This window comes from Globicephala melas, chromosome X (assembly GCF_963455315.2).
Source record: "Globicephala melas chromosome X, mGloMel1.2, whole genome shotgun sequence".
NCBI lineage: Eukaryota > Metazoa > Chordata > Mammalia > Artiodactyla > Delphinidae > Globicephala > Globicephala melas.
Window position 1 is genome coordinate 91,073,766 of NC_083335.1, and position 14,923 is coordinate 91,088,688.

At 37.7% G+C, this 14,923-nt stretch overlaps 1 protein-coding gene across 2 annotated transcripts in view; it reads right to left on the reverse strand.

Annotated features, from left to right (window-relative positions):
• Nucleotides 1–4,870: 4,870 nt before the first annotated feature.
• The window catches only part of USP9X (ubiquitin specific peptidase 9 X-linked), a 126,982-nt gene continuing 116,929 nt past the window's right edge, over nt 4,871–14,923 (reverse strand). For both annotated transcript variants that reach the window (XM_030834942.2, XM_030834941.2), the window contains exons 42-45: nt 11,751–11,907; nt 11,272–11,484; nt 10,815–10,910; nt 4,871–9,108 (exon numbers count right to left, since the gene is read on the reverse strand). In XM_030834942.2, the coding sequence (XP_030690802.1) occupies nt 8,971–9,108; nt 10,815–10,910; nt 11,272–11,484; nt 11,751–11,907 (604 nt within the window). In that variant the 3' untranslated portion in view covers nt 4,871–8,970. The remainder of the gene's footprint in view (nt 9,109–10,814; nt 10,911–11,271; nt 11,485–11,750; nt 11,908–14,923) is intronic.

The window sequence follows — 14,923 nt, forward strand, 5'->3', positions numbered from 1 at the left end:
AACAAAGTGAATCAGCTAGACGCATACATATACCCCCCATAATCTTCTCCCTTTAGCAAGCATAGGTTATGGTTTGCTTCCATCATGACAGCTAAGACTAGGCTGTATTTTTCTCCTTCTTTTAAAATTTAAGATTGATTCTCTAACAGGTGAGAAGAACTTCCAGGTTGGAAGGGCCCTTCGGCCCCAGCTATCAGGACTGTGTTCGGGACGAGTGTGCCGGTGAGGCTGGCCCGCTTCAGGCTGGGCAGATTCTTTGCCCAACTCAGTAGGAATCATCAGGTACTCGTGGGACCCCTGTCACGTTCCAGTGTCCTACAGCCATGTTCCTGGGATACCTGTCACATGTCCAACAATGTCATACGTACATTTCAGTAAATAGCAAAAATTGAGAAGATTCCTCTCTTTTCAATGTAAAATTCTCTTATCCTCTGACTTGTTTATAGATTTACTGATATGGAAAGGCTTATTATAAGAGCAGAGCCGGAAACCTAGTGACCAGCTGTACTCATGTGAGGTGTCTCTGCTCTTTTTGGCTGGCTCCAGGCCTTTCTTAAGGGCCACTGCACAGCCCTTGCTGGTTCCTTGATTTTATAACATTAGAAAAAGGAAAGCAAGTTCAAGTCTATGGGAGCACTGGAATAGCAAAGAGTTCAATCTTTTCTTTCTTTCTTTCTTTTTTGTACTGCACCACGCGGCATGTGGGATCTTAGTTCCCCAATCAGGGATCAAACCTTGTACCCCCTGCAGTGGAAGCGTGGAGTTTTAACCACTGGACCACCAGGGAAATTCCTTAATCATTTTCACGGAAAATTAATACAAACAAATACAAAGAAAAGTAGACACATTTGGACAAAATAATATTCCTTGAATGTGTTTATGTTCAAAATCTGAATAAGATATTAAAAAGTAAATACGAACAAGCAACTAAAAAGCCAACAATACAAACTATTTTGGGCCGTATCGAACCTATCCAGGTAACCAAGCTCAACGCAAGATTTTATTTACAGAAATCCTAAACTTACACTTTTTCGATTTTAATTTGAAGCTGAAAGATTTGACTGGTTGCCTTTCTTAAAACATGGAGGTTGCATTGTCTGTAAAGAAAACTGGCTTTTCTTATAAAAGACACAAATACATCTGAAAACCCCCAGCAAGGACATGCTGACCCTAGCATTTTTCTGGACCGAACACAAATGACTTTACACAGGGTTAAAGACTGTGCACTTAGTGACAGAGACCAGAGCTTTCCAGAGATGCAGTTGGGACTGAATCCCCCATATCAAGAGAGCAACTGAGACAATGCAATTTAAGGCATTATCGAAAGAGTTTGTGTCTGAGAGAGAAGTGTGCTTGACACGCAGAGCTTGTGCTCTGTTCGTTCTGATAACCGCCCTCACCTCCTTAATTGGCTACATTCATTTATTTCTTCGGGGCCCAAAACATGTTTGCTAAGTACTATTTCGGAATGACTGTTACAGTAAAATTAACTTCTGATGAAAACTCATTTTTTTAAACAAAATTTTATTTATTTATGGCTGTGTTGGGTCTTCATTTCTGTGCGTGGGCTTTCTCTAGTTGCGGCAAGTGGGGGCCACTCTTCATCGCGGTGCGCGGGCCTCTCACTGTCGCGCGCTCTCTTGTTGTGGAGCACAGGCTCCGGACGCGCAGGCTCCGGACGCGCAGGCTCAGCGGCCATGGCTCACGGGCCTAGTTGCTCCGCGGCATGTGGGATCTTCCCAGACCAGGGCTCGAACCCGTGTCCCCTGAATTGGCAGGCAGATTCTCAACCACTGTGCCACCAGGGAAGCCCATGATGGAAACTCATTTTAACAAAGACCAGAGTGAAATGCAAATGAGAAAAATCCCTGGTCTGAGGCTACCCATGTGGAGTTTGAACTCAGACCATTCCAGAAAGGGTTATAAGGAGGTACGTCTTTAATCAAAATTACCATGGTTAGGTTTAATATGAATAAACAAGCTTTTTATTTTTTAATGGAGGAAAAATTCATAGTTGAGATCCAACTTAAAAACCATATGCAAAGACTGCTTTATTAGTTCTAGGCATTGCCATTTGGCTGGGCAAGAACACAGCTCACAGGCTACCTCTTCTGTTTGGTGTTGGACTGAAGTCACCCACTGGGGCCCATGACATCCATACTTTAGAGCTGCCGAGGACATGGCAGGGAGCGGTGCTGGGTCAGGATACATCCTGCTGTCACTTGGAAATATGAGTTGCCATTTTCTTTTCCCCAGGGACCTACGTTTTTTGAAGAGAACGTTAGCATCTTTTCTTCTCATTCCAAGAATTGGCTACAAGAAACCCCTCATCTGAGCTACCAGAAATGTGTGAGTATAGCTTTTCAAAGTGTACTTATTTTCAAATCAGAGCTAAGAAAAAGTAAAAGGCATATTTCAGTTCTCAAAGTTGTAACCCCACATCAAATTCTTAACTAAAGCTGTTCCTCAATGGGAGCTCACACTAAATGCATGGCAAAGGTCTACCTACAGTTAATGTAGAGAATAATTTAAAGTACAGGAGAGCTTCACTGGTGGCGCAGTGGTTGAGAGTCCGCCTGCCGATGCAGGGGACACGGGTTCGTGCCCCGGTCCGGGAAGATCCCACGTGCCGCGGAGGGGCTGGGCCCGTGAGCCATGGCCGCTGCGCCTGCGCATCCGGAGCCTGTGCTCCGCAATGGGAGAGGCCACAGCAGTTAGAGGCCCGTGTACCGCAAAAAAAAAAAAAAAAAAAAAAGTTAAAAAGCATAGTCATTTTTTTAAAGTTGTAAATTAAGGCTGATTCTGTAAACAATACTAAAGAAACACTAAGCCTTTATCATTAAATAATTTTAATAAAATAAAAACATTTCCTTTCAAACAAAACCAAAAAAAAAAAAGACTTAAATGTGAATTGCATATTGATAAGTTATCACTGCTGAAAAGCACCTGAAAATATAACTGCTGTTCTTGGTTACTTGGCATCATGCTTTTCTAAAGACAAAAACACAATGAGAGGGACATCCTGTAGCCATTTCTCGTTTATTATCATGAGTGTAAGGTTTTTCCAGCACTCACTACATTCTACTCTAGCCTGCACTCCTTCCAAAACAGTTTGTTGGCTTCTTTTCCCTGTAAGAATGGAGTATCTGCTAACCTCAGTGTAAGAAGCCTATCATCTCAAGTGTCTAATGCTGTGTGGGTAAGTGCTAAACAAAAACTCAACATCCAGTTTATCTAAGCACCGATATTACTAGTGACAGTTAAGTAAACCAAGCTTCAGTAAATTAGAAAGGTAAATCTGTTCATATTTTACTGCAAATCTGAATTTTTGGTTTTTAATTAAAAATCCCAACCTTGGGGCAATACAAAAGGCTACCTACAACCTAAGAGCTTGGTATTTAAAACTGACTTAGTAACTTAAGCTTTTAAGTCTCTTTAGTAAATTCACCGTCTTAGCCTTTGACCTAGTCAGACTTTCTAAGGAAGATATGGTTAACACAGCCTTACGGGAATCTGCATAAGGCCCATTTTGCTGAGAAAGGATTTATACTAAATGCTTAAGACATTCTGAAAGTAGACGGCTGAAAGAACTAACTACTAATACTACTGATTAATATTTCCAGTAAGGGAAGGTACTCACCAACTTTAAGCAGTCACCATTTAGATCTGATTTTAAACACACAAGCTTGAAAAAGCTGTTTCCCTGTTCACCCAACAGAACACAGTAATTTACATCCCCTTCAGGGACACATCCTAAACGTAGAGACCTTTGGAAAAAGGATTACGGAGGGCTCTTCCTCAACACACACTGAGCCCTAGGCATTGACCTATTGCCTTGGCATCCCGCAGACACTCTTCCTTGGTGACAGTTGTGGTGCACGCGGTTAAGTAAGTCAGAAGGGAAAGACATTCCGAACCTTCACGATAGGAATACTTCCTTCTCCCCGGTCTCACCTAAAGCACCAGATTTAAGACTCCAAAGTATCTTTACTTCTGAATTCCAAAGAAGGTGCACCCAGTGTTTTAATGGGTGGAGAAGAATTAAATGGGAACTCTAAGAATACATTTCGAATCCTCACGCAGGTGAATCCCTCCGCAGGACTCATGGAAAAACTTTCGTGTCCAAAGCATCCGTTTTGAATATTTTTACATCTATACAATTGAAGAGAAATAGAAAATGAATAGCTCCTATCTTGCAGGGTGGCCCCCGCTACTATCTCTAAATAAATGTTGATGGAGCCCAACAAGACGACCTTGTTTTCAGATGACAACTAAAAGCATTTCCATTTTACTCTTGAGCTGTGTAATCTCAGTGGAATGTCTTTAAAACAATTAACTGATTTTTGTATGGGTCTGTAATTTGTTTTGTGGAGGAAAGTTTTAGTGTGGTTTAAGAACATTTCCCTTGAGACTTTACAACCTAAGAAAATTATTAAAACCTTTGCTATAACCCCAACTTTAAACTTTGAGGTATAAAAACTGTCAATTTTCTACCTACCTGTAAATTATCAGATTACAAGGAAGCAGTTCAAAATATTAGTGGCCATGTTTTCATTGTTGTGTTCATGTGGCTAAAAATACTTAAAATTCAAACAGTTTAATCCAACTGGAGTTTTCCAACTGCAGAACACTAGTTTATTAATCTCCTGGTTCTTAAAAAAATAATAAGAGTTTGAGGAAAATGAGATTATGTCTTTTTCTTTAGCAGTAATCCTTGCAGTAACCCAGCTGTAGGGAAGCACCAACAGGTTTCTATGGAAGTCATATTTCTTTGGAACATGGCAACAAATAATTACTTTTCAGATACCCAAAAGCAGAGCAGATGGAATTTGCTAGAGAATTAAATGAATTTTCACTTCTATCACTCCCGTCAAATACGTGACCTGCTTTATTTCTGATTTTAATGAACTTTGAAACACCAAAGTGTTTGACAAATCTTGGTCTTAGAATGAACAGTTAAGCCAGCAATTAGATCACAATCCCATTTCTGAAAGGCTTAGATGTGAATATAGAAAATAAGGGCTGAATTCCTCTACTTGTAAACATTTCCCCTTTAAAGTTCCCTTTAAATCGATTACACCTCTACTTTCCGTTTAGAAATCTTATTTTAATAAATAAAAGGGGAAACCGAAATTTAATTTATAAAGTTTTATTTTTGTATATGTGCTAAATCTTAGGAACTGTGGACAATCTTCAGTCAGTCTGTTGGCTTGTAAAAGGCTGAGAAGTATGTGATCTGGGTGGTGAAATTTCCTCTTGGGAATCTGGATTTCAAAATGAAAAAAAATTTTCACTCATTTGCAAGTTTAAAACATGGTGCACCTTTCCCCCTTTTTTTCTTACACCTATAAATTCGGAGGAAAAGGGCTACATTTCTGCAAATGTAAAATAATCTAAAATAATCGTAAATACAATCGGCAGCAAGTTCTTAATACATTTAGCACTTCTGTAGTGATTTACCACACCCAAAACCTTATTTTCAAACACTAAACACTCACATAGGCGCAGGACCAATTTTGGTTGAGCCCTGCTAGGAAACCAGTACTGAATGGTTTTTCTCAGTAACACAAGAACTGGGGGGAGGGGAGGGGTGTTTTACTTTCTCGGCAGTATGTAGTACCTTCAAACTAGAGACCAAAATTGGGCACTTATGAAAAGGCAATTAAAAAAAAAAATCCAGTTATAATTCTAAATAAGGCAGGATATATCCACCAAAGTAACCACAAAATTCAGCAAAGTAAGAGTTCACGGGAAAACATAAGCTGGAAAAATACTAAGAAAAAACGGAAAGGAACTATTTTGGAGTAGTCATCTGAGTATTCACAGACTTGCTTTCATTTACAAATGTAATTCAAATAAAAAAGGCTCCTCATCTTTTTAACCCACTACTAGGATTAAATACTTAAGTTGTTATCATTCACTAATAAAAGTTAATCATGAAAAAAATATAAAACATTTTAATTCTAAATTTGTACATATAACAGCTAAAAGAGACAAGGTTGGGAAATTATCATTGAGAGAAAAATGAACCAAGACAAAAACCCCAAATATGATTATGTTCTTATTTCTGCCTCTACAATGCTGAACATGAAAATTTGGTTGGTGGAGGGCTTAGAAACAGCAGCAATATGGTTCTTACCAAGTTGTGCACTGAAATACTTAGATCCAATAGGGCAAAGCCCTTGTTCACACAGATTAACAATGAAAATATCTTCAGTCTTTTTAACAGATTCTACTGTCTTCTATAAAGTAATCATGCCATTTAGAATTCCGGGGGTACTTCTTTGAAAGGAAGACTAGTGATTCCGCAACAAACATGTAAAGTAGGAAATATATATATGGCTCAAGAAATCAGCTGAGGGAGAATTAAATAATCTTTAGGCACTTTGAAGACTTGGAAGTTTAAAATGTGCCATTTATGTTCAGAAAAAGACCTCAAAATCCACCACTATGTTGCTCTTACAATAACATGCATCTTAAAATTTTCAGTTATACATTAATGCTTGCTTAAGAGTTAAATATAGAAAATAATTTGCACAAACAAACAAAAATAACACTCTCCATTCACCTCTCCTAGATCCTGGTCACAACACAGACCATTCTTCCTCAAATGGAGGGGGAAAGGATTCACAAGCCCTCACCTGGCACTAGGGGACTTGTAAATTCAAAGCAACGGAAAGTGGGATCTCCCTCCAAGGAGAAAAATTCACAGCCTTTTAAAATGTCAGGTTTTTCATGTCTAGGAAGCCATTCATTTTAAAATTAAGTATATTACATACTTTTGTTAAGGACCAGGAAACACAAAAATCATCTCAGATGGTTAGATGGTAATATTTAATGATAGCAACTTGTCCAAATAAATTTAGCCTATTCTGCTCATTGTTAAGGAGGCTTGGAATTGAGGAACTTCTAAATTAAAATTACCAACTGGAACTGCACACAGTGTGTATGACTCTGGCTCACACTTAACAAACTCAGATGTAATATACTTAAGGTAAAAACAGGATCTATCCGGTGTCAAAATTTCCTAATATTACAGAAAACCTAGAAGCACAGATTGACTACAGAGTACTGCAAATAAGATATCCAAAGCTTTATCTTAAATACCTGCCCCTTTTAATCACAAAATAACACAATTCTCAATTTTGTTTCTGCTTTGTTCAATTCCAACTATAGCCTTTTTGACAAAACATTTGCCTATTAACTGAATTGTAAAAAATACAACCAAGCTTGTGCTCATTAAATATACATGTATATAAAAAACATACAAAAAGTACAAGATTGATTATGTTAGGAAACTTTTACAGTGTCAACAATCCTGTTTTTCTCTAAGTCTTTCAGTAAAGGGCCAAAGGTCAAATCTTTCTGTGCACAAAAATTCAATGTGACTGAACTCCTGAATTCAGTGTCATGCCTAGGCATGCTATGCACAGAATTATTTTTAATATGCAGTCCTTAAAAAACAAACAAAAAAAAGACAAAAAATTAACCAAAAAACCAAAACACACCACAGGACAAAAAGTTATTCTTAAATCAAATTCTATTTGTGAATTCAGCAAAATAATTTCTATAAAATAAAACAGCAAAATATTTAAATAGAATAGGGTGGACTGTATCTGTTTGCAGGGGTATTTGGTTTTTAGACAGGTTCCAAAAAATTACACACATTCAAGTTACCAATGCTCTATTAACTGATGAGTTCCTTATCTTTAATTAAATGCTTATTCTGAAATTATACCTCAATTATATTAACTAACCAGTTTCCTTTTTAATTACACCCTGCTTCAAATGTTAAAATTTTTGGAATAATGGAAAAGGAGCTAGGACAATTCTTGCTTTCAAGTAAAACTGTGACTGAGCAGAAGCTCAGCCAGACATCTTGGTGCAGTGGTACTCCAAATATTGTAGGATTCTGACTTCCACTTCACTGGGATCCAGCAGAAGGAAAGTTTTAAAAGGTTCTCCTAATAAGCTCTACCAAAGAAACAGAACAAGCACACCAAATACAGTCTTCTATTATGCTCCAAGCATCCTGGCATAGCAAATTTTTGCATATTTGTTTTAAATCTTTTAAAATTCCCATTACTGATACTTAAGTTTCCTTATCCCACCCAGAGGTTGAACTGTCAAACATTAGATGTAAGCAACATATGTGTAACTGAAAACCACCTGTTTATCACATTTCTCTCCTTGTTCTATATTTTATATTCTAGGTGTAAGACGGAAAAGCTCTGAGCAATACAGCTGTCACACTGGGACAACTGCTGTCATTATGGTAATTTTTTCCTCATTGGCTACACTAACCTGGTGTGAAGCCATGCTACATGTTACAGCGTAACTATAGCTTCAAAGTGATTAACCTAACCTCAGAATAAAAAGGCAATGAAAAAGATCTAGAAACAATGTTACATCACCAAATTTTCCACATCAACCAAGTAATTTAAAGGTTACCAGCCTTTCACTGCTCATAATAAAACTGACTCCAGTGGCAAAGAATTAACATGAAACTATTGGTGTGGTTGAAATGGATGGGCTCTGGTTTGTTGCTGTTGGTTTATTTTGTTTTTGTAAAGGAGTTGATCCAACTGCCGTTAAGGCAGGCAACACTGGTTGCAGAGTGCAATGGGTATAACAAGGAAATAACTTTTGTAGGTTTTGTAGATCTGTGAGTCTCATCAAGAAAAAAGTTTCTTGCTTAAGAATTAACAGTCAAACATTAATATACTATATACACCTTTGCCATTTACACATTAGCATCAGGCCATTTATTACAAAACACTATACACTTTCCACTGCAGGCGGGTTATATATTGACAGCAAATTTCTGCAGGTAAGACAGTGAATAAACTTTCCACTCCATGTTGATTAGGAATAGTTTTTCTAGTTTTAAATATTAGCCAGACACAGAAAAAGGTTGGACTGTAAGGCCTGGGTGCACAGTCTTGATGGAACCAGTTAATCATGTGCATTTCACTGATCCTTCGTCTGAGGTGGGGATACTTCTTCACTGCCTTCATAATTTTCTTGTGCTCGTTGGCCAGTTCTCTGAGGGTTGTTCATGTGATGTGCTGCTGGGCCTGTATACGGCTGTCCATGCACATGGTTATTCTGGGAGGGGAGAAGAGATCTGCATGTTAAAACTTTTCATATATTAAACTTCAACTTTAAAGATCACAGGCTGAAGTTTGTAGAAATGTAAGCATTTCTTTTATTCCTAGGACTTAAAAAGAGTAAATACACTTGGGCTAATGATGGAAAAGAAAAAAAAAAAAAAAAAAGTGGTTTGAAAGAGAAAAGGTAGCCTAAATTCAAACCCCAAAGCCCCAAATAAAAGCAGTGTAGGTCTGTTTAATTCTTTGGCCAAAGTGATTTTAAGTGCCAAAAATTATTTAGATTCAAGTCTGACAAATAAGGGATAACACAGCCCATTATTGCTCGTGGTAAAAAATATTCATGAAAAGGGATCTGTGAGCTGGAACACCTCTATCCTCACTCTTCTGAGCATCTTGAAACTCCCATATGAGAAATCTGATTGAATGATCATATGAGGTCTGCATGAGCAACAACCCTGAACATAGGATGATGTTAATGAAAACAAAACAACACTGAAAATAATGGATTAACCGGGCATGATTAATATATGAGTTTTCTCACGGCCGAGGAAAGTAACTCTTCTCCTTGTGGATTTGGGTCCTTAACGTTTTAAACCCCTGAACTCATTTTTCTGTACGTTCCCACCAGTCAAGCCAAGAAGATCATAGGCTTTAACTTTCTGTAATTTCTATTACGAAAATTAATATGTTGAATATGCATTTTCCAGTCATATTCAACATTTCTAGTCAGCATGCTTCTATTTCCACCCTGAAATATAAGACAGAATGCTTAAATAATGGTTCTGAAAGCATGGTTCCTAGACCAGTAGCAGCAGCAGCAGCAGCAGCAGCAGTTGGGAACTCGTTAGAAATGTAGTGAATGAGAAACGCTGGGGTGGGGCCTAGCACTCTGCTGCAACAGCCCACCAGGGATTCCCATGCTTGTGCAAGTTTAAGGACCACTGCCTCAAAAGATCTGAATTAGTCACATCTGGGGTTTAGAAAGAGACGCTCTCATTTAGAACGTTTCTTCATCTAAATTTATTTAGTTATTGATTTCACAGAAAAATTCATGGAAATCTGTCAAATCCCTGATTTTTTTCCAACAATTTTTACTGTCATTGAAGTCTTGGTTATGCTAAGTAATAAGCAAACACTTCTTCCTTCACTGTCATATCTTAGTGCCTTCAAAATCCACTCGCACACTTAGCCTAACAGGAAATGTCGTCTTAATCCATTATACTAAATATTGATTATCATTTTATATTGATGTGAATAATCATAGTTTTACAAACGTCATCTACTAGTACAAGAAGGGCACATATCTGACCAGGAAAACACCACAGGGGCAAGCTCAAACATGCCACATTGTGACCCCATGCTAACCATTCCTCTTTTGATCATGCCCCCAAAGCTAGTCTAGATGATCCCTCTATTACTTTACAGTCACAACAAAAAACGTAGCCATCCTTTGGGCTTCCCTGGTGGCACAGTGGTTCGTGCCCTGGTCCAGGAGGGTCCCACATACCGCGGAGCGGCTGGGCCCATGAGCCGTGGCCGCTGAGCCTGCGCGTCCGGAGCCTGTGCTCCATGGCGGGAGAGGCCACAGCAGTGAGAGGCCCGCGTACCGCAAAAAAACCAAAAAAAACCACTTAGCCATCCTTTAAATAAAGCATAAAGATTGGTTCTAGGGAATAAAAACACGAACCAAGCCCAACATACCTGCTGATACTGAGATCCAGGTGAATGGGGGTATAATGGGGCATCTTCAGGTGGAGGCGACTCATGCTCATCTGGGGCATCTTGGTCATCTGGCTCCTGATTTTAAATATTTAAAGATAAAGAATTATGTAGCCAAATTCAAGTTTAGTTTTATTTTTTTTATTTGAAATAAAATCTTTAAAATCTAAAAAACTGACCCACTAACAACTTTTCTTTTACTACAGATAAACAAAGTAACTGAAAGGAACCTGATTTGGATTCTCTTAGAAATACTAGATTCAGGCAATTTCACAAATATTTCTCTAAAAGAAGGCTCCCTCATTAAGACCACATATAAACAAACTTCAACATAATTTTTTTTACCATTATCATTAATACATAAACACTGGCCTATAAAGTGAAGAATTACTTTGCTTTCTTCCATTTCTATCTGCTGCACACTGGCGGCTTTTTTTACCTCCTCTGGACAGAGTTCACAAGCTTTTGCAAGTGTCATCCTAGCACTATGTGATCTCTCCAAGAAATAACCATTTGATGTTTCATTGCTTTGCACCGGAGGAGACCAATTGTTGTAAGTGTATTGAGGATTGCCAGTGTATGGTCGTCTTTCAAGTTCATCTCCAAGCCATTCCACTGCCCAGGTCCACTTTCTTTTAAGATCTCCATTGCCCTTCAAAAGAAAATAAAACTATATATGTAAAAGGTTTTGGAATGCTTTTCAAAGGTAACTTTAAATGACAACTCCAAATTCTCATAATTCTCTTCTTTTAAAACAGAATCCTTAATTCTGATTCAGATTTCTACAAAATTATATGTGTGTGTGTATATATATACACACATATATATATATATAGAGAGAGAGAGAGAGAGAGAGAGAGAGCGCGAGAGAGCAAGAGAGAGAGAGAGAGAGAGAGAAAAAGGGAGAGAGACCCTCACCTGCAGAATCTGGTAAGCAACAGGACAGTTGCTAAAGAGAGCTACCATACATTTTATACACTGGTATGCTCTTTTTTGATAGTGATTCTTAGAGCGCTGGATTGTGTCAAAGAGCCCATCTCGGTCATCTGGGATTCCTTTAAGTGCATTATGAATTCTGAAAGAGAACCAGATAAATAAAAACTTCTAAAATCAAATAGCAGCTAACATTACTGAGTGCCTACTATGTGCCATTCAATAAATGTCTTTGATGTAGTTATGTAATCTAATGCTAGACAGTAAGTCCTCTTCTTAAACCCCTGAACACAGATAAGAAAAACAGAGAGGTTAAAAGGCTTGCAACCCAAGGTCATATGGCCGCCTAGTACCAACTTATTACCAATCCAAAATGACAAATATCATATGATTCCAGTTATACGAGGTATTTAGAGAATAGACAAAAATCAGAGAAAGCAAGAATAATGGGTACAGAGTTTCAGTTTGGGATGATGAAAGTTCTGGAGATGGATAGTGGTGATGGTTAACACAATATTGTGAATGTACTTAATTCCACCAAATTGTACACTTAAAAATGGTTAAAATGGTAAATTTTGTTATGAATATTTTACAATTTTTCAAAAAATATTTAAAAATTCACCTGCCTGCAATTCTACTCTAAGCTATATATCCAAGAGAATTGAAAACAGGTGTTTAAAAAGAAATACAAAACTTGTACATGAATGTTCACAACAGTATTATTCACAGCAGCCAAAAGGTGGAAACAACCCAAATATCTACCAACAGATGAACGAACATACAAAATGTAATGTACCCATACAATGGAATATTATTCAGCCATAAAAAGCAATGAAGTACAGATATGTACTCTAACATGGATGAATGTGAAAACATTATGCCAAGTGAAAGAAGCCAGATACAAAAGAACACATTGTATGATTTCGTTCATATGAGATGTCCAGGCAAGTCCTGGATATTTTGCCTATGCACTGACAAATTCATAGAGATAGAAAGCAGATTAGTGGTTGTCAGGGGCTGGGGGATGGGAGGACTAGGGAGTGACTGCTTAATTGGGTTTGGATTTTCCTTTTGGAGTGATGAAAATGTTCTGGAATAAGACAGTGGTAATGGTTGCACAACATTGTGAATGTACTAAAAGCCACTGAATTGTATGCTTTAAAATGGTTAAAATAGTGAATTTTATGTTAAGTGAATTTTACCTCAATAAAGAAACAATACCTGAAAAACCTTTTGTATACCTTATATTTTACTTAATAGAACATTCCAAATCAAAATTCAAGTTTGTTTTGTTTTTTTGTATTACATGCATTTATAAAATCTGTTTTGTTTGGAAATCATGACTTTGTAATTTTGCAAAGTTTAATCATTTCAGACCACACAATCAACCATGTACAGGCTTCCTGCTATTTAATCTGAAACACTGCAGTGTATATTCTGTTTTTACCTTCAGTTTTGTCAAGTGATAATGAATCAACTGCTTTCAAATGCCGTTTTTATCAATATTACCTTTCCCTCCCTTGTTCCCCAATGCTTAACAGTGCCAGGCCCACGGGAGATGCTCCATAAATATACACTGCTTACTAAATGACCTAAAAAGCCCACTATGAGAAAATTATTTTCAAGCTTGGTGCCAGGGACTCATAACAACAATCTTATCATTACACAAAAGTCAAATTCCCATGTTTAATCCGGCACACATGCCTTTAGCATTATTACTTGCTCTAATGAAACAAGAGAACTAAGATGTGGCTAATTGGCTTAAAGCTATAAATGCTTACAATATTTTCAAAAGAAAATAATGAAAAGTTAGATTCCATTTCAACCAACTCTTAAGTTTCAGATCCTTTGATCATATTGAGAAGAATACTGGTAGTATGCAAAATAAGCAGCTATAGTTTTAGAACTACTAAATTTTGTGTTTAATGAAAATTGATTTCTGGTTTAATGCTATTTTTACAATATTAATTCAACTGTTGGAAATCTATGATGGTAATTCTGGTGAATAATTTGAAAATATTATTTCATGAATTCTGGCATTTGCAATCCCCACTAAGACTCAAGATTTTAATTTCTCTTTAAGCATTTTGTTGTTATAAAACTTGTAGGTATGTATGTATGAATGTATTTATTCATTTATTTTTTGTGTGGCCATGCTGTGCAGCATGTGGGATATTAGTTCCCCGACCAAGGACTGAACCTTTGTCCCCTGTAATGGAACCACTGGACTGCCAGGGAAGTCCCAGGTTTCTGTTTTAATTATTACACTGACAGACAGGAGGCAGTCTGTTATATAGATTGTCAATTGTTTCCCAACATAAACTCTTACACTATTGTCCATGTAGGGAGGGAAGTTATAAAATCTGGCAAAGTTGCCAACTAATTCCACAGTTCATCATCATCTGTATTGCTCTTGGGATTAAGGATAATGTATTAAGCTTTTACGTAAAAAGAGGAATTCTGGAGGAAGCTTAAGGGACAGCTAAGTTGGATAACCTTAGTCCTAAATTAATAAATATTAAAAATAAAATTTAAAAATTAAATAATAAAATTAAAAATAAATAAAAAATTGCTAACTCCTAAACCTCACGTACGTATACTGAAAAACTAGTTATGGTTCATGCTCATTTATTCACGGATTCCATATCTGCAGTTTTGCCTACTTGCTAAACTTTATCTATAATGGTAAAAATCAACTCTCTGCAATTGCAGTCACATGCAGAGTAGCAAAAACATCTGAGTTGCCCAACACACGTTCCCATCTGAAGTGGAACGAAGTGATATTCGGCCTTGTTTTAGCTCATACTGTAAACAAGTATCCTTTTTCCCATCTATTTCAGTGACAGCTTTTCACATTTTTGTGCTTTGTGTTGATCTCACTGTTTAGAAAGGGCCTCAAATGTTTAGTGCTGGGCTTCCCTGGTGGCACAGTGGTTGAGGGTCCGCCTGCCAATGCGGGGGACGCGGGTTCGTGCCCCGGTCTGGGAGGATCCCGCATGCTGTGGAGCAGCTGGGCCCGTGGGCCGTGGCCGCTGAGCCTGCGTGTCCGGAGCCTGTGCTCCGCAGCGGGAGGGGCCGCAGCGGTGAGAGGCCCGTGTACCACCAAAAAAAAAAAAAAAAAAAAAAAAAGTGTAGTGCTGAAGTGCTGTCTAATGTTC